The 26666-nt window shown below is 48.0% G+C and overlaps 1 protein-coding gene across 7 annotated transcripts; it reads right to left on the reverse strand.

Moving 5' to 3' along the window:
• Positions 1 to 4715: 4715 nt before the first annotated feature.
• On the reverse strand, positions 4716 to 26179 carry ZDHHC1 (zinc finger DHHC-type containing 1). Of its 7 annotated transcripts, none has more exons than XM_054840593.1 (12): positions 26040 to 26176; positions 24968 to 25134; positions 23586 to 23804; positions 21027 to 21202; positions 20544 to 20645; positions 19618 to 19742; positions 19117 to 19275; positions 15111 to 15223; positions 9918 to 10003; positions 9219 to 9312; positions 8156 to 8264; positions 4716 to 7794 (listed from the first exon to the last, which is right to left on the reverse strand). In XM_054840593.1, exons 2-12 carry the CDS (start codon positions 25031 to 25033, stop codon positions 7376 to 7378), a joined length of 1668 nt encoding a protein of 555 aa, XP_054696568.1. In that variant the 5' UTR covers positions 25034 to 25134; positions 26040 to 26176; the 3' UTR covers positions 4716 to 7375. The 7 variants fall into 7 exon arrangements, with proteins under 7 accessions (XP_054696568.1, XP_054696567.1, XP_054696570.1 ...); XM_054840592.1 differs by having other exon boundaries at positions 24968 to 25042; positions 26040 to 26169; XM_054840595.1 differs by lacking the exon at positions 24968 to 25134 and having other exon boundaries at positions 26040 to 26179.
• Positions 26180 to 26666: the final 487 nt, after the last annotated feature.

Consider the following 26666-nt stretch of genomic DNA (forward strand, 5'->3'; position numbering starts at 1 on the left):
CCCCGAGGCGCCTCCAGCACCCTGCCACCGCAGGCTCCCCCCGGCCGCCCCCCCGTGCTCTGCCCCGCAGCCCTGTCCCCCGCCCCAGCCAGCCAGCGTGCCCCTCCCGAGAGGAACCGGCCCCTCTCGGTGGGTGGCACCGTGAACCAAAGGCCACGTCCCAGGCTGCGGGGATGAATGCCAACCGTCCCGGCGTGCCCGGCCCTGCGGCAAACACCTGTCCCCTCTTCACGTCCCGGTGGGACACCCGTGGAGCGACCCTGGGGGCAGCCAGCCGCATGCCAGCGCTGCCCATCGTGGCTGCTGGCTTACCTCACCCAGGGCCCGACCACACGTGGGGCTCCCAACGGGTGCTGCAGGCTGAAGCAGCACCCAAATATTGTGGTTGCCATGGAGTCCCGACACAACCCACATCACTCACAGCCCCACCTCAGCTGTTTGCCCAGAGCCGGCCCCAAGCTTGGCGCTCCCCTGGCACTCCCTGGCCTCGCGCCGTCGGGCGCAGGGTGTCGTGCGTGGCCAGTCGCAGCATCACCAGGAGTTCTTCGCACTGAGGGGATGCAGCGCGCGGTTTGCTGCTGCTGTGCAGGGTCCTGTGGGTAAATCAGCAGCTTGGGGAGCTGGGCAGCGGCTTGAACAACACAGGCAGCCTTTGGCATCCTGCGGCCTCTCTCTGCTCTGGTCCCTGAGCGGAGCTGCAGGGCAAGGACGAACACGGGGGTCCCCACAGCTGAGCTGCCCCAGGGGTATCAGTTCTGCTCTTGCACCCACAGCCCTTTGCTTTGGGGTACGGTCCCCGTGACAATCTCCCCGCCTTGGCTGAGGGGCACGTGTTCTCTGCTGGGACCTTGCTGCCAACTCTTGACTGGGCAAAGCCCTGAGCAACCCACTCATACTGATCCTGGCTTGGAGCAGGCTCTGGAGGCCTCCAGAGGTGACCACCAGCCAACTCCACGAGTCTGTGATCACTACCTTTACCTCCCGCCTCGGAGGTGAGTGCCAGGGCTGGTGTCAGAGGATGCAGGCATGCCACGGCACCTGGCCACTTTGGGTAGCCCCAGATGGTCACAGCTCCACAAAGGACCCCACTTTGTCACATTCCCCAACCAGCCTTGGTGACTCCTCCATCGGCAGGAGCTGCTGTTTCACAGCCCAGCCAGAGGCAGGGTGGCAACCCGTCGCTGCCAGGTGGCAAGGACATCCTGGAGGAGACAGCCAAGGGTGGGCAGGACAGCTGTGGAGGCTCCTCTAGTAGGGCTGGACCAGGCTGATGTCGGAGTCCAGGCAGACCACACCTGGACCACACCAATGAGTGTTTCTCCTCCGGCTTGTCCTGGTAGAGCCCAGACATGGCCAGAGAGCCTGGGCGCTGCGCAGAGGAGGTGGCACCAGGAGGACTCTGTCCTGAACACACATGCTTCCTGCTCTTCATAAATAGGAGAGCAGGTCCCAAAGCGCAGAGGCTTGGAAGTGGCTGGCTGTGAAGTAGGAATTCAAATGAGCTCCACCAAGGCCAGCCAGGACCTCGGGCTGTTGTCCCACCCTGCAGAAAGTGGGGATGAGCTGCTCACCTGCTCTCTGCTTTAGGGAGAGGGCAATAATTGGGGCTGCCATGTCAGCGAGGGTGGTTAAGTCTTGCTGAAGGTACAGCCTTGTCCTTAGCTTGCCCTGCAGCTCCCCACCGAAGCAGGTGTCTTTGGCTCTGCTTCCAGCTGACAGCTCCGGAGAGGAGCCCCAGTAACGCCGGCTGGAGCATCCAGCCTGCAGCAGCTCTGGCAGGGCTTGGCAGCAGCGGGCAGCACAAGAGCCCACATTCACCGAGCGGGCAGCAGGCAGGAGCTGAGCAGGAGCTGGGCACATCAGCAGTTCTTCTGCCGGAGCTCCAGCCGGCCCCGGGGGGCTGCAGAGCCTGGAGAACCAAGAGGTGGCAGATGGGGAGAGCTGGGTGAGAGGGGGGCACCAAGCCAGCGCTGGCGAGTTGCCCCATGGGGTCGGGTTCAGCAGGTCAGGTTTCGGTTCCTAAGGGCCGGGGTTTGTTGTGCATTTGTTGTCACCACGACAGCCCTGTTGGGACGGAGCATGGTCCTTGGCCGGCTCCTGCGGTTCCTCACTCAGCCCGGAAAAGGAAGCCCGGGAGGAGGCTGTGACTTGGTCCGGAGCCCGTGGCACTGACAGGAGCTGAGCGGGGGTTGCACAGGTCCTGTGATGTGGTGGAGGAGCATGGACACGGCTCGATGCTCAGCTCCCCAGGGACCTTTCCCTTCTTGTGATTCCCAAAAAAGGTCAGCACGTTCCCAGCCCGTCTCCTGCCCCAGGGAGCTTAATGAGCTGCGTAACTCCAGCGCCCACCCGGGACACAGCGAGGCTCACAGCTCGGTGTCACCGAGACATGGCTTCAGATGCCAGGCTTGTCCCCGCTAGGACCATGCCTATCTCCCCACCTCCACGCAGAGTCCTGGAGTGCTGCGATAGCTCCAGAGTGCGGCTCAGAGCACGCACAAGAGCACGAGCGCAATCTCGGAGCTCTCTGCGCTCACCCTCTGTCCTCTTTGCCTCTCGCCTCCCCCGGGGCTGGGCAGCGCAGGCTCCCCAGAGTCACCTCTTTCAGGAACGAGTCACTGGCTCGGCCGCACGCGGCGTGGGATGAGGTTATGCGGGAACGCTGCTTCTCTACCGCAAGTTGCTACAAAACAGAGGGAAGTGTTTCGGAGGTTGTGCAATATGTATACGGTAACCCCAGCAACAGCGTGTCCACAAGGCATTAACAGGGCTTAGCCACGGCTGAGGAGCGGCGCGATCGCGGCGTGCGTGTGTGCGTGCCGGGTGTGCCAGCGGCGTGCAGAGCCGAGCACAGCGATGCACAGCACAGGGCAGAGGAGGGGGGGAAAAGTTCCGTCCTCTGGCAGGAGCTGCCTTCCTTCCCCCCCCCCCGCCCCAACTCAAGGCAGCCCCTTGAGACGCTCTCAGGACGTGCTGAAAGCTGAGCCCAGGGACAGACTCACCAAAAATCATTTCCCAGAGGGAGGTCGCCTTGACTTCAAAAAGAAAACTAAGAAACTTGAGTCACACCCGAAGATGAAAGCAAGCAGGGCGTATGTCCCACGCCAAGGCTGAGGCTTACGGCAGGCACTGCGAGGCCTGGTACGGCCGCTGGCGAGTGGCCAGGGACTGCAATTTAGGATTTTAGAGGACTTCGGAAAGCTGTCACCGTCCTGCAAAATGCATTGCTTGCTCCTGATGAAAAGCCGCAGCGGCTGGTGGTGGGAATGGCCAGTCCAGGGCACTGCCTCCCGCTGATGGAAGAGTTCGTGCCTTGGCAAAAAACCATTTTATCTGGTGCTGGAGAAGGTGCTCGGGGATGCCAGACCTCAACGCTCTGCGGCGCTGGGGAGCTGAAGGCATCAGGAGTTCTCCTGTCACCTCACCCAGCTCTCTGATGGTCTCGGGCTGTAGCAAAGGGTTAACTCACGGTGACCGCAATCCTCCGGGGTGGTGGCCAGGGCCGCTCTGCCCGCACGCTGGCCTCTGCAGCGGTACCCTAAGGGGACTCCTTCCTTCTAGTTGCTGCCACAGGTCTGCTGTGGACCTTCCTCGCCCAGTGCAGCAGCCGTGTGCTTTGCTGCGGCAGCAGAAACACCCTCGGCGCCTGAACCAACAGGGTAACAGCATTAGGGTCCCAAAAAGACAGGAACGAGGCGGTGAAGGAGCGAGCCCGGGCTGTGCGTGCCCCTGCTGTCGCCAACCCAGAAGGGTACCAGCTGCCTGCCGTGGAAAAGTGCCACAACTTTGTGGGGTACCACACACAGCACCCAAACTCAGGGTCCTCGTGCGTATTGCAGAGGCACCTGCAAAAAGCCCTCCCGGCACGGAGCAGCTCGGCTGAGATGCTGAACCGTACTTGGGAAGGTTCATCCTTGCTGGGAACGGATCTGGGGCAGAGAGCAGTTCCCCCAGGAGCTAAAGACCATCTCAGCCTCACCGTTTTCTCTCTTGCGTGCCCACTACGCATCTTCAACAGTCGTCCTGTAATGCGGTTGCGGCAAAAACACAAAAACCAGCCAAAAATCGAACGCCATGGGGCACACACGGTCCTGCCTGCCACCCATGAGGTTCAGATCAGAGTCCTGCTGGGGCCTTGCTCTTCGCTCAGCACCCAGCTGCCCCAACGCACAGACACGACATTGCACGTTTCACAGCCTTGATTTATTCTGCCTCCTCCAGCACTTGATGTAGTGGAGAAAATGTTCCGTGTCTCAGCTGAAGGCAGCAGAAGAATGTCTTCCCTACTCAATAAAACTCCCAAATCAGGGTCCTCGGGGCATCCCGTTGTCCTCCAAGAAAAAGCGTGGGCTCCCGTTCCTTGTGGGGAAGTCTGCAGGGCAGAACCAGTACAGCCCAGCAGTGTGTGGGGCTCTGCACTGGTTGTCAGGGACTCTGGGGGCAGAGACCCCTCTCAGGGGTGTCTGTGTGCGCAGCAGGGGAATTTGGGGCTTACCGGCCGTTCTCAGTAGGACAACTGGCAGGTGAGCACAGCCTCGGAAGGGGAGGACAGTCTGTAGAGACCCACGGAGAGGGGACCGCTGTCACTCACACACAGGTTAAGGTGCTAAGCCCAGCTGGGACATCAGAGGTGCAGGGATAAGTGGGGGGACCATCAACTGGGCAAATAAATTAACGACTGCAAAAAAACCAAAAAAAAGGAGGAAGCTATTTAGCAAAGGGCATAGAAAATTTTATTGTGGACAGAGCTACTAAAGAGCTCCATAAGTGACTTTGGGACAGGTTCTGCATGGACAAGGGGTAAGAAAACACACGAGCTCTGCTCAGGGGCTCCTCCTGGAGAGAAATCACCAATGCTTCCTGGGTGGAGGGGCCTTTGAAAACTCTGAGCCTGGCATTACTGCAGGGTGTGCTTCTCTGGGATGACAGCAGACATGAGGGGAAACAACTGGAAGGACTTTAACCAGGATCCATCAGTGGTTGACAACGGTTGGTCCCACACCACCAGCGAGTACCACAGCAGCAAGGGAAGCTGCGAGGAGTGTGACCACAGGCCAACCCTTCCTGCAAATTTAGACATAATGACTTCACCAGCTACGTCAGACTTCACTTTTGCTGATCAATGGCTCACATAATTTGATGAAGAGACAAGGCTCCTCATTCCAGCTCTTTCAGGAGTCAAAGATCAGACAACAGAGAAGATGGTAGACAACCCTTTAGAGAAGTATGGCGGGTCAGTGATCGTATCTACGCTGCTTTGCCAGAATTTCCCAAGGACTGCTCGGCCTGGATGGTTCTGTCTCTGAGCCACACTTACCCCACACACCCTTCAGCAAAGGGAGGGCTCCCCTGCTCCAGCTTCAGCTCTGCAAGGATCGCGCGTTTCCAGGAGCAGCTGCAGCACTTTGCCTTCTCCTTGAAGGCAAGCACCGCTCTGCAACATCTGCTGCACCAGCACCACACAGCACGGTGCTGGCCAGGTGACACGCTGGGCTGCTTCCGAAGCGTTCAGGGGTGCTCCCAGAGTGGGCAGAGGCTTTCGACATACAGCGGGCACCTTCCTGCCTCTGTTTGCTGATGTGAGCTCTCCAGAAGGAAATCTGGGCTAAAGCTCCAGGGGAAGTGGACTTTGTGTCCACCTCATAGAGACGGTGTAAGTACTGGGATGAATGGCAACATCCGGGCTGGGAAGTGCGTACTTCAAAGCTGGAAGTCGAGCCTGCCTGTCCTGTGGTAGCTGTGCCCAAAGAGCGTTTGTTCCCAGATATCCTGTCCTGCTCTGAACCGTTTCTGACGAATGCTCGCAGACTGAGCTAGGGAAGGGCAGGAACAGCTAAGCTCGACTCACATAGCACCCCACTTTGTCTTGTCCTTCCCTAACCTGCCCCCGCTGTGGTCTGGAGAAAGGGTTGTTTGTGGTTTCCATGCATCAAAACATTTGGTAGGGTGATAAAGACTTCCCAGGTTTCCTCTTCTCTGCTGGGGCACCTGTGTGTTCACACACACCGGCAGCGTGCACCGCCGGGGGCCTGTCCAGAAACGGTGCAGCCGGCCAAGCCAGCTGCTCAGGGCGCCAAGGCTGTGCAGGTGCCGTGGCTGTCAAATGACAAATTGTGTCAGGGACACCCACGCCGGGTGCAAGACCCATCGGGACGCGTGCGTAGCTGCTATCCCGGGCTCCAAGGTTCACTGGCTGCTGGGCAGATCTGAGCTTGCTGGCAGCCCTGGCCTCAGCGCTCAGCCAGGAATTTGAAACGGGGCATGCTGCCCGGGGAAGCTGAGAGGGCAGGGAAAGCCGAGGCACTGTAGCGTGGCAGCCCAGACAGCTCTCGCTTCTCAGGGTACCGTGACTCGAGGCACTGGCTACGTGCCCCAGTGTCTGCTGACAGATTTTTCTGCGCTACAGAGACTCCAAGCTTGGCTGTGGACTAATGTGGATCTGGCAGCCCAGGAATGGAAAGGTTTTGGGACCTGCTGTATCCCAGAGCTTCTGAGGAGAAAGTCGCACTGTGGGTGCTGGGGAGGCAGAGCAGGTCAAACTACGCTGCCTTGCTGAGCACCTGCTGGTGGTGGACTTGGCTTGGGGCGGTACAGGGACAGGGCAATCCTGAGGTTACTCCCTGACCACCTGCTGAAGCCCCTGTGCTCGATCCAGAGACCGACAGGGTGTAGGCAGATGGGAAATGTAGTTTTCAGGGTGCAGGGAACAGCAGAGATGTTCTTCTCCACACACTCTCCCAAAAGTTACTGCAGTACTAGCGTGTGGAGGGCCAGGAGAGGACAGCCCTTTCCTTTGGAAAGCGCTCGAGTTCTCTCTAGCAACATGCCTAGCTCAGGTTTGCCACCTTATTGCCTCTTGCCCTTGGTCGAGTATGAGAAATGTCTCACTGCAGCCTGACGGCAAGCACACAGCGCAGGGATGAGTCCCTCAGCCCTCTACGGAGTACTAATGCTGCAGTCCTTGACCAGTGGCAGCCCTGGGCACATCCTTGTCAGGAGAGACCGTTCCCCCTTGGCAAGGAGAGTGGAACTGGGCTCGGGGGCGTTCCTGCCTTAGGGAGAGGCAGCAGCCAGAAACAACGGGGTTTTTACTGCCTCTCAGCTGGTTCTGCTGGAAGATGGACAGCGTCAGGCAAAGGGACGCTGCTACCTCCAGGGAATGAGTCAAGAGTCACTGGAGTTAAGGTCTTTGAACAGCAACATACAAATAGAAAGACAAGCTCTTGCCTTGTCCCCAAAGGCTATGGCTTTGGAAAGCTGGTCACTAGGCCGCTGCGGTGTTTGTCCTTATGTCCTTAAAGCATGGATCATGTCTGCCCACATGCTGGTGCGTTTTCTGTGGCGTGGCTCGGATGTGCTCTCACTTGGGCTGGGCCTAAGAGACATGAGGTTCTCCACTGCTCTTACTTACAAACACAGCAGGAGTCTTAGAAAAAAGTTCCAGGTCTTGTTCCAGGCGTCCGTCTTGCTGGCAGCTTTTCCTTTTTACCTTGTGCCCAGAATACAGATTCTTTTTCCTGTCACCTCTGGGATTGTCTGTGGACAAGGGATAGCGTTGAGAGTCGCTTGAGTTATTCTTGGGCGGCCTATGAAGGGCCGTGCTCCCAAGGCGAGTCTGAGCCACGGGAATCTCATCCATGGATTCGGCGGACTCTGAGTGATAGTCAGCTGGGGGTCCTGCTGCCTGGATGAGGCCGGTGCTGCTGGGGGGCACAGGAGCTCTCGGAGGAAAAGCTGGCACTAAGAGTTGATGTCTGTGGGAAGGTGAGGTGGCAGCAGCCGTGGCTGGGAACTCTACAGATGGAAAGAAAGGGAGAAGAAAGCTTAAGGGGAGAGAGAGAGAGAGAGAGAGAGAGAGAGATATCCCTCAACCCCACAGAGACATAAACAAGCCCAGGAACTCTGATAGTGTTAAAGAAAATCATACATATATTTATGCAAAAATAGATATGAAAAGGTACAGAGTTCTACACTGAGCAGTGTACCCCAGTCTGATGATTTCAGAGTATCTCCAAGCACTCAGAAGCACTCATCTTCCCTTCTTAGGCAAGTTAACTTCCTGCCAGCGCTGGGGTTTCATGACACACTTCATTTCTGTGTGCCAGCAACCAGAAATCCAGTCCAGAAGCCAAGCAGCTGACTGGTGCACTCTCACCTGACTGGGGATCTGGGAAAGAGGGCCGAGGTGTAGCATGAGTTTTAGATCTGCTGTCCATTGCTGAGGAAGAAGCTTTATGCGTCATCTTTCTTCTTTTTTTCTGTCGCTGTGAAAGCAAGTGGCCCAAGAAAAGGGAAGTCACTTCATCAGCCCAAAGTAATGAGACAGTTTTTTTAACTGCTACCTCTTTTTAATTCCTCCTGTTTTTAATAATGATCACTAGATATGACCAAAGACCAAGAATATTTTATAGTTTAAGACTGAGTTACTAAAAAGCAATGATAGAGAACAGGTATTTAATGAAAACACACACATTATCTGCATGCATGTGTGTAGGTACCTTTAAGCTGCTGTCTCATGCAGCTGGAGGATGTATGAGACACCGGTGGACAAATGCATTTGAAACTAGAAGAGGGGCCCAAAAGTCACATAGCACAGGACATCCCGAGGGAGAGAAAGCTCTTGTCCAAAATACAAGTATAGTTGAAAAGGAATTTTTTTCTTATCATCTAAATGATAAGACTTTGATTAATAAGGTTGGAGGAAAGGGGGAGAGCACCACCACCTGCCACTTGAGCAAGTGGGGAGAGCATCTGGACGCACATAGATCGATATCAAGAGTGCAGAAAACTTGACTTTGGACAGCTGTTTCATACCCTCAAGCTTCATATCCACACACAGCATCTTTCCCGGGGCAGATGCTTTAACATCCATATTTGAACATATAAACTGAAACGTGCATCAACAAAGCAGTACAGATACAGTCATTGAACTGCACTCGAGCAGCAGAAATTGTATTACAGCTGTGTTAGAGCTGAGCTGTGAGCTTATGAGGGAACTGCAGAATATATCTGATCCCACGTGCAAGCTGAGACAGGAGAGCATCACTTGGACATAGTGACTGCAAGGCACAGCCATCCCTGTAGAGACATGCCGAGGACAGGAAAAGCACGTGTGCGAAGGAGGTAGCCACAGGCTGCGCTAGAGTGAGACTGTGCCCACGCAACCTGGGGAATCGCCAGCTGCAGAGGTTATGGCACGTACCGAGTCCCCTGCTCACCTGAGAAGGGACCGCAAAGTGAAGAGATGGGAGGTCAGGAGAGGAGCTCTGCCCGGGGTCAGCTTCATCGTTGCCGACGTAGAGCTTTGAAAAGCTAAAACACACGGCAGATACACAAGATGCTTCCCTTAGACATGACTTAACTCCGACGCCCACTTTGCTTGCACATACACATCGGCCTGACCGAAGCATCCCCTGCCTTGTACAGCATTCCCAGCAAAACTACAGGGAAACTTTTCCTGCTCAACTGTGGAAAATACTAAGGGTTTCCTCTCCCTTCCCCAGGGACATGAGTTAATGTGCAAAGCTTAACTAAGAGACAAGGATGCTGTTTTCCCATGAGTGCTTGCCTGTGTTATAGACTTTGCTGTTGTGCTTCATCTCTCAACAACCTGAAATCATCGAACTATAACAAGCTCAATATAGGAATTACAGGACAAATCAGGCTGCTTTAAAGTAATTTTAATATAAACCAGCCTAAAGAGAGTGTTCTAGGAAAGATATTTCCCAAGGGAGGGGAGGCAAGTACTCCTGCAGGTATTTACCCTCCTGAAACACAAAGATTTCACCACACCTTGGTCAAAACATTGGTGCTCCCTATCCTCCTCGGTATTTCTTAGGGTCCATCAGTGACTTTGGTGACAATTTCCCATTCACCATAGATACTGCTGGGAAACTCCTATCTACAACTTTACTCACCCTTTTCCCGAAGTTACTGTTGAGAATTCCTCTACTTGAATACCAGGGCCTGTATAGCCAGGATTACCTGAAAAAAATTCTGCTTCCTGAAGAAAAAAAAAAAAAAATTAATATTTTCAGAACAATATGGACACAGAGTGGAGGAGAGGGATTTTCACTACAGAGATCTCTTCTTCCTCCTTCCTCAGCAACACACCAGACATTTTCTGTCCTTACAGCTAACAGAGCTGAAACTCAGGAGGAGTATGCTGCTTAAGATGGAAAAATCATGACTGAGACCATTAGAAGTCCGTCATTCATTCATTTAGTCCAGCCAGTATTTCATATGATTCAAAATCAAATCAGAGCACACTTACGGAGACCAGCTTAATCATCTCTTGGGACCACATTCAAAATATCACTTAAAGCCTCCATTAGTTATACAGTTCAATCATGGGAGTTGAGCAGTGAATGCAAAAACCTTCCTTTAAATTCAAAATGGAGGTGATGAAAATGGAAGTGTGCAATATACAGGAAAAACATATTTTCTGTTTCTTGTGTGAATCCTGTATGGCCAATAACAGTGCTGGTTTTTAAAAAAAGAATGGGATATATTGCTCATTTGCCTCAGGTACAGATGAATTCAAAGTAATTCCATCCAGAACTTTAAAATTACAAACTTTCATAAACATGTAAGATTATTCAAGGAATAACCCTCCTAAATCCAAGTGTCTGCATTACAGAAAAGGGCTCCCAGTTCTCCCTCAAAAGGACACAGCTGAGATGGTCAGAGTACCAAGCGATGCAAGGTATGAAGCCTGAAGTCAAAAAAGGATAAACCATGCTCAGGAGAACTTGACTGCTCTTAAATTTGAATAACTAGAAAGACAACTTCCTCTTAAAGATTTTAGTGTGCACACAAACATTATAAGGCAACTTTTAGGTGGTAAAGACAGAGGGATTTTAAATGCGATAGGCATTAGCTTCCCAAAAAAAGCTTAAACAAGCTCATGAAGACCTATTTGTCTGAACAGCAAACTTGAGAAAATGAAGTCAAAGTTGGACGTCTCACAAATGGGTTCCTGAGAGACCCAGGGCCTCTGCACTTCAACAAATTCATAAACAATCCACAAAAGAGCAGAACAGTGAGATGAAGTCTGGTGATGATACTCCCTTATGTAAGGCAATAAAAATGAAAGCCAACCGCAAAGAGTTGCGTATGATTCTTCCAATATTGAATTATGGGGTGATAAAATGGCACACGAAAATCAGTATCTCTAGATGTAAAGATGTAAAGCGATGCATGTGGGAAAAGTAGTGTAAACTTTACATACAAAGCAATGGTCTCTGAACTAGAAAAGAACTAATAGAGCTGCACGTTCAGTGGCAGCCAAGAAATAATTTCAGCTGATAGGAATGAAAAGAAAAGGCATAAAAAAAGAAAACAGAAAACATTTCATATTACTGAAGAAATTCATTGGCAGCCCACACACTGGATTCTCTATAGCGTTCCAGCATCTTTCCCCGCAGAAGACCTGGAAAAAGGCAGAGAGAAGAGTGACAGGACCCATCACTCTTTCTCAGCATCCACAACTGGCCAGTGTCAGATCAATTTTGGCCAGCCTTCTTTATACGCCAGAAGAGATACTTCCAAAATTACTAGTTGCTTTTGAACATCTTGGCATCAACGTCTGGACTCTCAGTGCTCATGTAATTGTTAGATAAGAGAGCTGCCAAACTGGAAGGACCTCAGGCTTGTTGCATTTTGTAACGTGCTCTGAGTTTAATTGATCTTGTAAAGAAAAAACAAAAGAGGTGGAAAGGAATATGCAGCTGGTTTATCAGTGGTAACATAGAATTTGAAGGGAATTGGTTTAGCAATCCCAAATGTTAGAACTTTCTGATTTGAGAATTATGCTGTTTGGGGCCATTATATGCAGGGTTTATCCACGTGCAGGATTAATAATCTGCAAACACTGACCACATGTATTTCAGATAGAACTTGTAACTCAAGTCAGATCATCGACTGAACACAAAGTGTACCTAAATGTTTCCTCCAAGCTCCTTGAGGACCTTTACATTTCCATTCAACATTTACATCATTAACATTTACACTCAAGCCTCATGCACCTGAGCTACAAATGAAGGAGACCAGGCACAAGCTCGTGTCACCGTAAGCGTGTGGGTGGGGAGATGCAGGTCTTTTCAGAGGAAAGCACGCTGTGGCTGAAATGAGCTGCAGCAGAGACGTCCTCGTTAGACTGCACAGAGTAACTGAAAACGATCGGGGGACATACAAACAGGACTGCAGGACTGGCATTTTAAAGGAGATTAATAAATGATACGTCTTGAGAATAACATGAACAACTTCTTCCCAAGCAGGGAATGAAAGGGCTTTTTAAAATCCATTTTGTTCACTTCAGCCTTCTATAAATTATGTATAACCAAAGCAGCCTCATAAAAGAAAGTAAACCATTAGAGCTGACTGGCAGAAACAAATGGAAGAAGACTCAATCAGTAGAAAATACAATGTTCTCTCAGTGTGACAAAACCTACAACCACAGCATGGAGTCCCAGCCTCCCTCCACTCCCACAGTCATTAGCAGGACAGCCAGCATCCTTCAACTGTGACGGCAAGACGAAGCCACCCTCTGCAATTGGGTTGTTAGGATTCAGCTCTTACTCTTGCTGAAAACAGAGTGCTCAGTCTACAGACCATCCAAGTTCATTACCACCTTGCAAATCCTGGTCGTGCTCAGACCTCCTCTAGAGGTGGAATACCACCCCAAGATTCATGGTTACAACTTGAGGATGAATTCAGCTCCTTCGCCTGCTGCAGCCGATCTTATCTTCCACTTCAGTGGCAGCTAGCGCCCTGAAACATTGTCTGGCTGAAGGGGAGGCAGAATTGAACAGGAAAAAATGGTTCTTGTCCTAGGGAAAGTGGGTCTGTTGCAAGTGTTGAGGCTGAGAGTGAAGACCTGGTTCATCTTAACCAGACATTGGAAGAGAAAAGCAATATTGAAAATGTGACGGATGCTCAGTAAAATCCTTGTTTATTATTTAAAATTCAAACCTCACCAACCTGAATCAGTGTCCAAAGCAAGTTCAAAGCTTTAGGAATGTGAAAAAAAAAATCACATCCCAGCTGGCCTCCCTATGAAAGCCAGCTCCCTGGTATGAATGCAATTATGCATTAAAGCATCGGTTGTGGTTTAGTTCATATTTATTTGGACTGCTATGCAACTGCCTACAGCTAAATGAACATGCTGCTTTGGGTACAGTAACAGAGGCAAAATGTCCAACTGTTTTGCATTTTTTGAGACATCTGAACCACTCAAGTGTGCAAAATTAGTGCTTTTGACTTTGTGCATGTTCTGACAAGGATTCTACAAGCACCTAAGAATCCTGAACATGAATCCTTAACCTGAACATAGCCAAAGACTTTATCACAGACAAACATGGAAAACTGAAGCCAAAACCAACACCCAAGCTTGAATGAGGCTCAAAACCAAGGATTAAAAGGGAAATGCATGTTTCTTCTTACCCCCTAAAATGAATGAGCAGTTAAGACAAAAGTGGGAAGAGGGCGATTTCCACTTTATGCTTGCAACATCTTGGATCAATTACAAAGGGTTTCTGTGTTCAAGCTAAAGAAGGCTGCAGTCAATACAGCTTACAAAAGACAAGTCACTTGGTGTCCTCCTACTCCAGTCTATTTGTTTGTGTTTATCTCTGGTTGCTATGTATGAAACAAGGAAAATCTGGTGGGTTAACATTTTTCTTAAAAATGTTACTGGGCATCATCCAGTCTTTCTTGTTCCCCAAGGTCCTAACTGAAGTTCTGAAACACAGCGCTCCTTTTCACCCTGCTTCTTCCAAGCTTCAAATTAATCATATTCACACACATCTAGATAAGCACCAGCACAGAGAAGAGAACATCGTTGAATGTCTACATTCCAAATGTGCACACACACAGAGTCCACCCCTGTTCAAATGTATTTTCAGTATCAGTCGAAATTCAGTAACTAGGAAGTGATTAGAGCTAATGCTTTATTATTGTTTTAATTTTCATGGTAAGCAAAGCTCTACAAGACAAAATGCCAAATATTTTTGTTGTTATGGAAACCTCTGTTTAAAGTGAAACTTCAATTTTTCCAAGATGGTAAAAAATATGTATAAAAAAGTGGGGTCTCTATATTGTATGAAAGGGAATTAAGTCATTTACCCCTTTGCTTTGATAGGGAAAAACTATGACTGAGTCCAGAGATCCCGGTATCTCTACACAGAATACTTGGATAAAGCTTGGATTTAGTTAATTTCTTATGAAATATAAAACTGGTTGTATAGTAGGTAACTTACTTGCATAAAGCTAGATAGAGTTACAGGGGCTCACAGAATCACAGAATAATTTAGAATTTCTGGAAGTTTCTAGTCCAACCCCCTGTCAAAGCCAGTACAAAATTTGTCCAGTCAAACTTTGAGTAACTCCAGGGACAGAGCTGCCTTGCGGCAAAATAAATGACACTGAACCTCTCAATTCGTAGCAGAATATGTATACCACTGCAGAGTGTAATAGCATTAAAGTGCTTGTAGAAGTCTTTCTGCAGAGACACAGATCAACATCACGGTAATCACAAGGACCCTTATTACTACGTAGGCTCAGTTAAAGGAAAAGCAGATATCTGGGTCATTTCTGAACACTATTGGTGTCCTTTTTCTTTTCAAGATGGTTAAACTATTTGGTAATACTAGCTGACTCTTCAGTCATCCTCATTTGTGCTGACACAGGCATTTATGTGACTGCTTGGTGAACCAAATGGGAGGGAGCTGGGACAGCTAAACACGAGCTCAACTGTTTTTTTTAAATAAAGTTAATTCTTACCCAGATGAGTTCCCCCACCCTGTTCACTGCATGACTGTAACGAACAGCTGCGCTGGCAGAAGAGAATAGATAGTGCAAGCCCAAAACAAGTGGTGGAGAAGAAAGTGGGTGGGATTGATTCCTTTGAAAGCAGTACTTGGTTATGCCTAAAGTGTTCATCAAATTACAGGCCTTACACTCTCTCACATCCTACTCAACTCCACCAAAGTACCTCTAAAGTCTTATCTTTAGCAACTGCCTCTAAAATTCGGAGGTCGCAAAAGTGAAGCAAACTGTACATTGCGGATAAGTGAGGCTGGTTTTGAGAAGTGGACTGAAAGTATGAGTACCTGACTGGGTCTCGCTTGGGAGGCACAAGGCTCCAGTTGCTTGTCAACCTCTTTCGCCTCTTGCTGGGGACGCTGCTGCAGGATGTACTCGTACGTAGTCAATTTGTTCCACACTGGGAGGAAAGAAAGAGATCTGTCAGTGCAGGAAAGGCCACTCCCTGATTACGCTTACACAAACAGTTTGAATAACTATACAATCAAATAGTAACTATAAACACGAACAGACTGATACTCTAAGCCAAAAGTACCTTTGCACTGTACATCTTACTATATCCTTTATTGTCATAGAAGGGTTTGGGTTGGAAGGGACCTTAAAGACCATCTAGGGACAGAAAGCTCAGGCAGGAGGTATGCGATGCTAAATGGAGAAAAGAAATTCAGCAGGTTAGCGTGTCACGTAGGGGAGGCTGCGACAATGTCCAGAACAGTGAGCATCAAATGCCCAACTTGTCTGGTGCCAAATAGATGTGTCCAGAGTTTCCATGTACCCGAGTTTACGGGCTCTTAAGGTCCCCCACACAAACACATCTGCTTCCATGAGTGACCAAAAGCATGTGACATTCCTGAGCAGCTTGGTTCCTTCAGGAGACCCAAAACATTACGAGGATCCAAAACTCGGACATTCCTCCCACAACGACCCTGCCAGGGTATTGTTAGAGCACAAAACCCAGAAATGGATGCTGAAGGTTTGTAGCGCACAGCCTGGTAGTCATTCTTCCTTTTTACAGTAGCATAGTACTTAAAGTGGATACCCAGGAAATGGGACATCCAGGCTAAAATCATTCCTCTGCCTGAAAACATTTGTATCGGTAACGTCTCACCTCTGAAAACCATGCCCTAAACACAGGAGTACTTCACAGGGAAGAGAGGGAGAGCAGAGGAGAAGGTGCCCCTCCTGTTAAAGAAGTAATCTTATGAATTAAAAAAAGAATTCAAGATCCATTTGGCCAGGAAGACAGAGCATAAAAATGAACGTGAGTCTGCAGTCAAGTGATTAGTGAACGCATTTAACGGGGACGGTGCAGGGTGCTGGCAAACATTCCTAGAATGGTACCGTATGCTTTGTTTGAGAAACGGAATATTGCTTCATGAGCAAAGGGCTGTAAACCATTTTTAATTTAGAGTTTGTTGGTTTCTGAACACTTAAAATATTTTAGAAGTTGCACTGTTAATAGACCTATTTAGTTAAAAAACCCTGCATTTGTCTGGCCAGATAACACTGCAGCACATACTGTGCAATATATACCCATAGCCTGTGAAGAGCCCCATATCCTTCCCTATATTCCCTTCCTACATTCCCTACTATTTTTTCCTTTTTATTCTGTTTACTATTGGCCTCTCAGTATTGAAGAAAAAAAAAAATATCCTCCCTCCAAACTTTTGCAGTGCCATGCTTCACTGAATGCCTCTAGAACTGAGTCTCAGTCAAGACTGGTAATTTCTAATACGTGAACCTACTATTTTGAGAATAACCTACTTCCTTCCCTTTGAGTGATTAAAGCGAGTAATTAAAATCAGGGCAGTAATTCTGAAAATTTCACTGTGCTTATAACAAAGCTATATTCTAAAATTTTATAGTCATATTTGACTTAAGATGGATTTTTAAATGTGAAACTTATAGACAGCACTGCTCACGGGGGTGCTATTTTCTTTCTGCAGTTTAATTATGGAAAAAAAAAAAAGGTTCATGAAGAAAAACTTATTGTCCTGGTTTTGGCTGGGATGAAGTCAATTTTCTTTCTACTAGCCAGTATAGTGCTGTGATTTGGATTTAGTATGCGAATCATGTTGATAACACACTGATGTTTTTAGTCGTTGCTGGGTAGTTGTAGTGTCTACACTAAAAGTCAAGGACTTTTCAGCTTCCCACATCCTGCCAGGTGCACAAGAAGCTGGAGAGCACAGCCAGGATAGCTGACCCAGACTGGCCAGAGGGATATTCCCTACCATATAGCGTCACGCTCTGTGTAGAACTGGGGAAGCTGGTCAGGAGGTGGGATCGCTGCTTGGAAACAGACTGGGCATCAAGGGTTTTTTCCCCACAGATGGTGAGCAATTGCATTTGTGCATCACTTGTTTTATATATTATCATCATTATTCTCTTCCTTTGTTATCCTATTAAACTGTCTTTATCTCAACCCACGAGTTGTTTTTTTCCATTCTCCTCCCCATCCCAGTGGGGGGGGACAGGTGAGCAAGCAGCTGCATAGTGCTCAGTTACCGGCTGGGGTTAAATCACCACACTCAGGAACAGTAATTATGTTTTAATTGGTAAATTGCATTTCTAGTCCCAAAAGGAGTTAGACAGTTCAGTCCAACACTGTCTACCTTAAAGCATTCAGCTGAGACTACTGACATTTACAGGTGTGAAATAAAAGGAATTTAAACCAGACATACTTTATCTCCCTGAATCCCAGTTGTAAGTGTAATGCATACTCATATGTAACACACAATATATGCTTCCATGTGGTAACATCACTCCTTTTAAGCAAGGACATAACACACCACACTTCTGCACAGCTGGAACCAGTTTCAATAGGGTAGCGGATTTTAATGTAACAAAATGCTAACAAAAATTAACAATAATTAAATTCTGCTTCCACATAAGTCATAAAGATTTAAAATTGGGACAGAAATAAAAGTTAATTTGGTTCAAAATTTGTTCTGAAGGAGGAAAAAAAAAAAATCACAAGATAAGCAACAAAAAATCCCCCAAACCCAGAGTAGAACTAGTGTAACACATGCACGTTTGTGTCTGACAAGAGAAAGCATGTCTTTATCCCAGGGAAGGAGCACCCTCTTGTGGAAATTGTACACAAAGACAAGATAAATACCACTCTACTAAACCAAATAATCCTTTCTTTTTCATCCAAAAGAAATCTTCCTGGAGCAGCCCCAGCCTTGTTATGCCTTTAGTCTTTCTACAGCGCTAGATCCACCTTTGAAATCTCCAGGCATCACCATTAACCCAGCAAAGTCAACTTTCAATTCCACCAAGAAAGCAAAATCGCAGCGTGAGCAAATTTAAGTTAACCCAAAGAGGCTGCAAAAGGAAAATGACAGTCAATGACCTCACTGACTGTAATGCTAACACCAGCTGAGGAACATTCACCCCTCAAATGCTACACTTCAGCCATGCAACTGTTTTGCTTCTGGAGCTGTGCTGGTTTGCGCTGACCTAGTTTGTGTTGGCATCACTGTTAAGTGACAACCTAAAAATCCATCCAAGGATCCTCTGTAACCGTCATCCTCATTTCTCCTCCATCACATCCCTTCTTCCCTAGGTTTGGCACCACCGACTACTGCAAGTGTAAGATCTTTTCTCGTCATCACTTACATCAGGCAGCCAAACAACATTGGCTTCATTTTAGATGATGGCTGAAAAAAAGTTTTTGATGCCCATCTGTACATAAACAAACATAAATATCCCTCCTTGACAGAGCAACAAATAGGAGATCTAATGATGAGCCTTTCTAAAAAAACTCTTCCCCTGAATTCCACGAGTTTTATTGCATCGATAAAGGGACCTTGACATGGATGTCAGGCCTCCTAGGAGAATTATAGATCAATACCATCCACGTTTCTCTGGGGTAACGGAGAAACAGGCTTCTCTCATAATGAAGAGCGAAGAGACTCCCCAAAGCCCGTACGCGGAGCCAAACTGAACCCACCACTGCTGACACTGAGCTGGAATGAACCAGTTCATCCTACCTGGCCTCTCTACTGCTCTCCCACTTGCTCTCAGTTCCAGGAAAACATAGCTTAGACACATGAATGCACAGGCCCAACGCAAACCTCATATTGCACGTGCACTGATAAGCCTACATGGTGCTGCGGGAAAACCAAATGTATAATGTTAAACCTAAATTTTCTACCTTTTCAATGGTAGTCTTGCACAATGTGTGTATATTTGCGACACGGGTGAACACGCAGTGAATGCAGAATGAGTAGAAGAAGCTAGAGGAACGTGAAACAGGGATGTAGATGACAGGAACACAATACCTACTGAGATAGATGTGAAAGGTCAAGAGGTGGCCTAGCAGGATCACGGTCATTAGGCTCAGAAGAATAAAAATCCCAGCCGTGACCAAAATGGCAGATGCCCGAGTCTCAACAGGAGCTGCAGGAAGAAACACAAACCAGCGGTCCGTGTGGTTCTTTAGAGCTGTAAAAAAAAAAAAAAAAAAAAAAAAAGAGTTGGAGGTAAATAGACTGTCCAGGTATCAAATATCTCTTAACTAAACGTTACAGCTGGAAATATTGTTAACTCAAAAGTAGCTGCACTGGAGGCCTAAGAAATCTTGTGTCTGCAAGGCCTTTAGGAAGAGCAGTCAGCTCAGTAAGGAAAGACATTCCGTCCAGCTGGGCAGAGATACTCTTGCAGAAATATAAAATTGAAGGAGTAAGGAATGGAGTTCCTCCTCAGGGGGAGAGCCCACAGAATCCAACCCCACATCGAGATACGCTGGTTGATTCACAGGATGCTCAACTGAAGCACTGCTAGTACCATCAAAGTGCCGGTCGGAGCGAAGCATCACGGGATCAATGAAGAACTCCACAAAGACGTAGCAAGCGACGAGCAGCAGAAGCCCAAGGCCCAGAATGGCAGACAGCACGCTATTCAAAAAGAGCCTGCCAAGAAGGTGAGATGTCTGAGTGGCTTTAATAACATCACACATACCATTCAAAATCCCAGCCTCCAGTAAAGACGGACATATAGACAGATATCTCAAATTACTGTGATGCTTTCTTACACTTACGACGGATCCTGAATAACAGTCTTATTTCCGATTTGTTACCCCGAGGGACTAAACTGTGACCCTTTACAGTAACCGTGGTTATAAAACAGTCACATATATCTAGGACACACAAAAAGCTTCCTGCACAAAATCTGAAAGCAGTGTAACGTGGCAGCCAGTGGTAACAGCTCTCTGCTTTCCACGTGGTTTTAGTGCAGGAAAGTAAACTGAGAAGCAATAATCAGCAATAGCCTCCTTATTCTTTATCTCAAACCTGGCACAGATTAGAGGTGCCTATATGCTGCTGCAACTCCTGCCAATTGGCAGGTCTCGTGGGGAAGGCAATCTGGATGCAGGTTGTTTCGGAGACAGGGACAGCACAATCACGGTTCTATTCCCACTCCAGCTCTCAGAAGCATTAAGGACACCCAATTAACATCCCATAAGCTTTTCCTAATACCAAATAATAAGATTATGTTCTCTGTTTTCACTCGTAGATGTTCAGCTACAAAATTCTAAGTGCAGGAGTTTTATCCCTGGTTATTTGAATGTCGTAATCACACTTGCATTCTCCATCTAGTTTTCTCACGACTGATTTTATTCAGCTGGGGTCTGAAAGAAAAGCAGTTCTGTGTGGCTGAGTACAGACTGGACTGAGATGCAGGAGAGTCTCGGGAAGAGAAGGGGTTCTTACCAGTAATTCCTCTCTCCCACACAGTTGTTCAGCCATTTGCAGTGGTGATCAAAGCCACAGACACATTTGTTGCAAGTTCCACAGTGCTTTGACTTGGCACTCCTGCCAAAGAAAGGGTGGTGTTAGCGTGGCAGCACTGTGACTTTCCAGTTACTTTCCTGGTAACAGCAAGTAAACGTCAGGAATACTTCGATACCCAAACATATAGGTGCACAAGTTACAAACTGTTGGGTCAAACACCAACATCCAGGTAACACGGAACGGTACAGTCCTCTCCACACAACTTGTGAGCGATGAAATAAAACACAGAACCACGAGCACATGTGACAGCAGGATGTCAAGCCCTGCCACAGGATGAAGTTTAACTCATGCTATAGAGCTTCAGGGGCTCAATTTCCATCTCGTAGTCTAACATTAAAGACTAATGGTGAAGTGTAATGGTGAAGAAGACAGAGTAGTAGAAGGAAAAGAGAAGATACTTACACATCTACATCACAGACATGGCAATGATGGTTTTCAATGACATGTGCATGTTGATTACGATTGAAGGTGGCCAGAGGCCCTAGATAGTTTTTTTCTCGCACATTTGCATCCGCAGGATCAATGGAGACTGCAGTAAGATGGACAACTAAATGGTAGATAAAACAGACTCCTGGACACTGAAGTACACAGTTAAGGATTGTATGAGGGATTTAATGCATATACTTTTATCCTTAATAGACAAAGCCCACACAGACGAGAAATATATGGCTTAGAATTAGAAATCACTATATAACTGATTGCAGCACACTAATCTGAGCTTTATCAACGGAGACATTTGTGCTGTAATAAAAACCCTCTGGAAAAAGATAACTGCATCCACAGGAACAACCCTCCTTATTATGTACTACTCTGCCTCACATAAATGTCCTTCCTAGCACAGGAGTTTTTAAAAGTTACCTTTACTTACCAGAATAACACCCCACATGCAGATTGTTGACACAGGTCCGCGTTTCTTAGTCCATACAGACTCCTTGGAAAGGAACAGTCAGTTAAGGCTGTGCACACGCCCCTTCACAAGACCAAACTTCCAAGAAAGAAGAAAAAAGTCACATCAAGGAACTAGTACTGATCACCTTGCTTTCCTTTTCCCTACTCAGAATCCCAAGGAAGAGGATCACCCCTTTAAACTAGGATCCCACATAATTTACAGACAGTATCCAGGATTTGTCATTGTTTCTTGAAACATTACCTGCTTGGGTTCTTACTTCTAAACGCCAGAGCAACTCAGAGCAAGTACACAGTAGCAGTACCTTTGATCAGACACCTGAAGTAACTGCCAATATTTCAAAAGAATATACAAATATTTAAGAATATACAAATACAAAGCAGCAACCCTGCATGCCTAGAGTGCCACTGTGCTCGAGAGTTTGCTTTGCAATATACTGTGACTAAATGAGCATGCGTGCAAAAATGAACCTTCCGGTTCATTTGTTAGACACCCAGACGTGCACATCATTGATCGTACTAAGGCCTAGGGAAAATTGAGCAGTGTAGTAAGGAAGAAAAGGAGGTCTTTGAGAGGTCTAGCTGACTGGAGGTCTGATGACTGGTGTAGCGCAATGGGAAGAGATTCGCCTTTGACACAAAAGAGACATTTTTGCTTTATTAACTGGCAGTAAAACTTTAGGATACAATCTGTTGAATTAGAGTGACTTTAGATTGAGTTATGAAGATATTTGGTAGACAAATTCATGAGGTTTGAACCGTCATAATACCAAGGATTTGTGTAAGATAAGTAGAGGCAAGACCACTGTGAGCCAATTTTATTAATGCCTAAATCACACAGGTGTAACTAAAACAATGAGAAGCAAAAGCATCCCAAACATATCAAAGGCTCCATGGACATAAATAATTTATACACCTGATTTATGTAAGTGCATATCCCATCTCTTCAGAACTTTTCCCAAGACTCGCTCTATAATACTTCTTGGTTATCTGGTTCTGCTAAGAAAGCACGAAGTGGCACTGAGCCACTTAGTCAATTTTTTTTTTTCCACCAGGAAGATGTTACAGGAGAGATGACAAAAACAAACACTCACTCGCAAATTATAAACCCTCACCAGCTTATTAAGTACTAAATTCAAATCTCAGGATACCCTCCTCCAGTCTGCAATGCCCCAGACAATCTAGTCCACCAGGAGCCAGGCTCTGGCCGTGAGGAAGTTCCTTCCCTGGGTGCAAGGTGACGAGACAAGGTGGCGCTGGGAGCATCGGGATCGCTCCCCAGCACACCCCATCTCCAGTCCCTCTCCTTCCCAGCTGCAGGAGCAGCAAGCACACACAGCTCTAGGGAGGTGGAAAACACATCAGGCCGGGCTGAGTTAGGCTTTGCTGGGCAGCACGCAAGACAAGATGCCTTCACAGTGTAAGCACCTCATCTTCTGATATTGCCCACCTTTAGAGGGCAATCACACGTGTGTTAAACTGCTGCTCAAGACCGTACCGTGACAAATCCCTCCTCTGAGGTTCACAGAATTTCTACAGAGGACAGGGAAGGGCCTGGGAGAAGATCCAACCGCCAGCTATCGCAAGCAACCACACCATATAATCATAAGCATATAAAGCTGACTTTCAAGACTCATTTGGTCAGCACAGGGAAGTTTGGCTTCCCATCACAGCAAGGATGTTTCAGGAGGGGCTTTTTAGTATGACTTCCCTCAAACCCTGCAGCAGACTTGTAGAAGAATAATATAAAGCAAAGGAGACGCATAGGCAGAAGTAGACAGCAAAAGAGTCTCGGAGGCAGAGATAGTAACCTTAACAGAGAGTGATAAAGGAGACAAGCAGAACGTTAGTGGCCTACCTAAAGTGGAAGGGCAGAGAGGATCTCAAAATAACTGTTTTTTACAGGCAGGAGAAGATCAAGACTCTGGCTATAGTTCAGAAAAAGATTCTGGCTCAGCTACTCTCCTTTGCTTTCTACGCTACCTAACACCTGTTTTTAAAAAACCCCACTGACAGTTTATTACAGTCCACGTTCTCCTCTTGACCAAAGGATACGATATAGCCAGCAGGCAGCCAGTGGCGGGGCAGGAGAGGAACCAGGATTCCAAAGCCAACCAGTGCAAAGAAGAGGTACAGCAACCAGGCAATAATCTGGAAAAGGTGCAGAGGCCAGCTCCAGCCATTCCTTCGAGCACGTTGGACCTGCACCTCAGGAACAGCTTCGCCCAAATTCTCTGGAGCTGTCTTATTAGGAGGTTTATTGCAGATATTCATCTACAGAAATCAAAAATGGAAAACAAAAAATATGTGATACGAAAATATCGTGACTGAGCCCTCGACCTGGAGATATGCTCCAAGGTGGACAGAAAGTTGGAGAGACTAAAACGATGACACATCTGAGGAGAGACTTCTCTCTGCACAGGGGATTTGCGATCGATAGTAACAAAAGGGAAAAAACAACTACACACTCTAAAAGCAAGTGCTGATGTCTGCGTGAAACAACAATACCCCAAACTTCCAGCTAAGGGAAACTTGCAGATTTTGCCAGTCTTTGAATGGTTCTAGACCTAAATTGAGTAAAAAAGAGCAAGGAGGCTATTTTGGTGGCAGTCCGGAGATGGAGCATGACATGCTGTTGTCTGGGGATGTGTTCGTGTCAGAACGCTGTTATGGATGACGGCAGAACAAATGCTTTCACCTGTCTCATGTTTTCCTTCCAGCTAGGGCAGAGAAGCGTAGTGAGGGCGGGCGGCCCCACTGGAGCGCGTGGTCTGGAACCACAGTTTAGCACTACACAGCATCCAAGAAAACAGAGACTCCTTTGTCAGCAACAAAGGAAGTGGAAAGACTAGGAACTGAAAAAGTGAACGGATAATTTAATGACAAAAAGGGGAAAAGAAGCAGGAGTTACTCCACAACACGAGTATAAAGCAGACCGTTGCTAGAAGAACAGAACAGAAAGTTACGTATGCAGGACATCCACGCAGGAAGCAGCTTGATTATTCAGCTGTCCTACAATGTCTGGACTCCTGGCAGGAGAAAGCAAGATTGAGGTGCAAAGATGAGTTACGAACCATAACCTGGAAAGTTCCTGATGCTTATGATTCCCGTTCGCACAACAGCTACGAGCTCAGAAGAGACTTCTCCTTTTTTCAATTTGTGTTGGATTATTTAGTGGTTGCTTTTCTTTTACCAGGATGAGCTTTTAACAGCAGAGACTTGGGCTGCTCCACGGAAAACTCAGGTGCAACAGATACTAAGGAGTACAAAACAGGGTAGCATTGCAAAACTGAGAAGCTCTGCTGGACCGTGCTCACTGTTCCTGAGTAACTAAAGAGGATGCTAAATTAACATCTAGCAGGGATAAGCAACTTCAATTAGTCTGATTAACTTGCACATGAGCGTGCTGAAAGAAAAGAAGGAGGTCTCTAGCTCACCTGCGGTATTTTTGATAACGGTTCCAGTACCAGAAAAATGCCGAAGGGCCAGAAGACAGCAAGCATGCCAACGTGCTGAAAGAGCGAGCAGAACGATTCAGATCTTGGTACACCAACAGTCCTGCATCAGGCCCCGGCAAAGGGCTGGGAATGTCTTTTGAGGTCAACTGGTAGAGAAGTAGTGGGTGAGAACATCAAAGAATGTAATTTAAGCTCATCAGCATAGTTTTACCAACAAGCGGGCTGGGAAAAAAAATAAATTCTAACTTCAGTCTTTGAAGAAATCAGCAGTATCTGCCTACACTCACAGTTCAAATTGCTACACGGCAACTGGCTCATCAATGATGAGAAAGTTACTATTCATGTGATATTTTTCTCATCAGGTTGTTGAAAACTTGCTTGTGCTTCACTTTGAGCTACCTGTTTACAAAAACCCACTCAGATTATTTGAAGAAACTCCCAAGTTTCTCCTTTCTCCTAATAAAAGCCTGGCCGGAGAGCCAGGCCCACCCAGAAGGCGGCAGAAAGCCGTGTGTAATGCTTCATCTGTCCGGTTTCAGAAGCAAAGTTCCTCCTGCCTTTCCCTTACAACTCCATGGCTTCTCTGGGAGCTGATGTGCTGATTATCCACCAATACTGATGAAAACCAAAGCTGTACGTGAAGAGTCTCGAGGATACAGCCTCTCCCCTTCCCAGTGGGGTGCCCTACACTCTGGGTATGCCCAGTGCTCCTTTCTACTCAGCTACAGAAACCACTCAATATAAAAAAGCTGAGTATAAACCACCATCAGGGCTTACTCCATCACCGGAGACTGAGGAGTGGTAACTGAGTTGACGCTGATTAGCCATACTAGCTAACAGTAATTCAGCTGGGAGTTATCAGGTTCACCCCTTCGGATGTTCAGTTACCCGACACCAAGCGCTGGGGCACCGGCACCTCCCGGGGACGTGCGGGCAGACACTGGGCCGAGCGAGCGGCTTTCCCGGGCAGCCTCTCTGGGAAGGGCCGGGTAGAGACACACACACGCTCTCCCCCCCTCCCCCCGCTGTTCCACCACCGCCTTTTCCTCACCTTCTCCCCGCAGAGGCGGTTGACAGCGGCCCCGTACCCGCCTCATACCCAGGCGGGTAGCGGGGCCCCCGGTTGAGGCCTACACGGCAGCTCCCGGCTTCTCCTCGGACACAGGCCGCTGGGCCTGTCGCCATGGTAACAACCAGGGCTACGGCGGGGCGTAGGGGACAAAAACCCTCCGAGCGCGATTGTTCTATAGGCACCCGGGTTCTATACGGGTTGTTCTATACGGACCCGGGTGTGGGGTCCTCGCTGGGCCCGCAGGCCCCGGTAACCGGGGCCTGCGGGCCCAGCGAGGACCCCACACCCGGGTGCTGAATGCTCAGCGAAGGCCTCGTGCCCAAAAGGGAAAGGAATTTTTGCAAAAGTTTTACTACGATTAGGAACGGGTGGTGTGGGTGTAGTCCGGTTGTGTTGTACCCGGAGGTTTGAAGGGTGTGAGAACCTCGTACAAAACCACGTTCGGGGTGCCTGGTTTGCCTGGAACACCTCATGCACAGGAATAAATATTTACGCCCGTAATACTTTGCATCCCAGCCTCTCTCCTCGGTCGGCACGGACCAGCTGCGGATTTTCATGACGCGGCAAGGCCAGCCCAAACCCCGCTGCACCCGGGGGAAAGGCTTT

This window comes from Grus americana, chromosome 13, assembly GCF_028858705.1.
Source record: "Grus americana isolate bGruAme1 chromosome 13, bGruAme1.mat, whole genome shotgun sequence".
NCBI classification, from domain to species: domain Eukaryota; kingdom Metazoa; phylum Chordata; class Aves; order Gruiformes; family Gruidae; genus Grus; species Grus americana.

Excerpts from the sequence above, each read along its gene's own strand:
- ZDHHC1 (XM_054840593.1), bottom strand. The coding sequence starts at position 25,033 with ATGCTTGCTGTCTTCTGGCCCTTCGGCATTTTTCTGGTACTGGAACCG. Across the intron at positions 10,004-15,110 it reads CCCAAGCGAGACCCAGTCAG|GAAGCAGAATTTTTTTCAGG; the intron begins GTACTCATACTT and ends TTTTTTCTTCAG. Across the intron at positions 7,795-8,155 it reads TTTCCCAGATCCCCAGTCAG|AGTTCCCAGCCACGGCTGCT; the intron begins GTGAGAGTGCAC and ends TTCCATCTGTAG.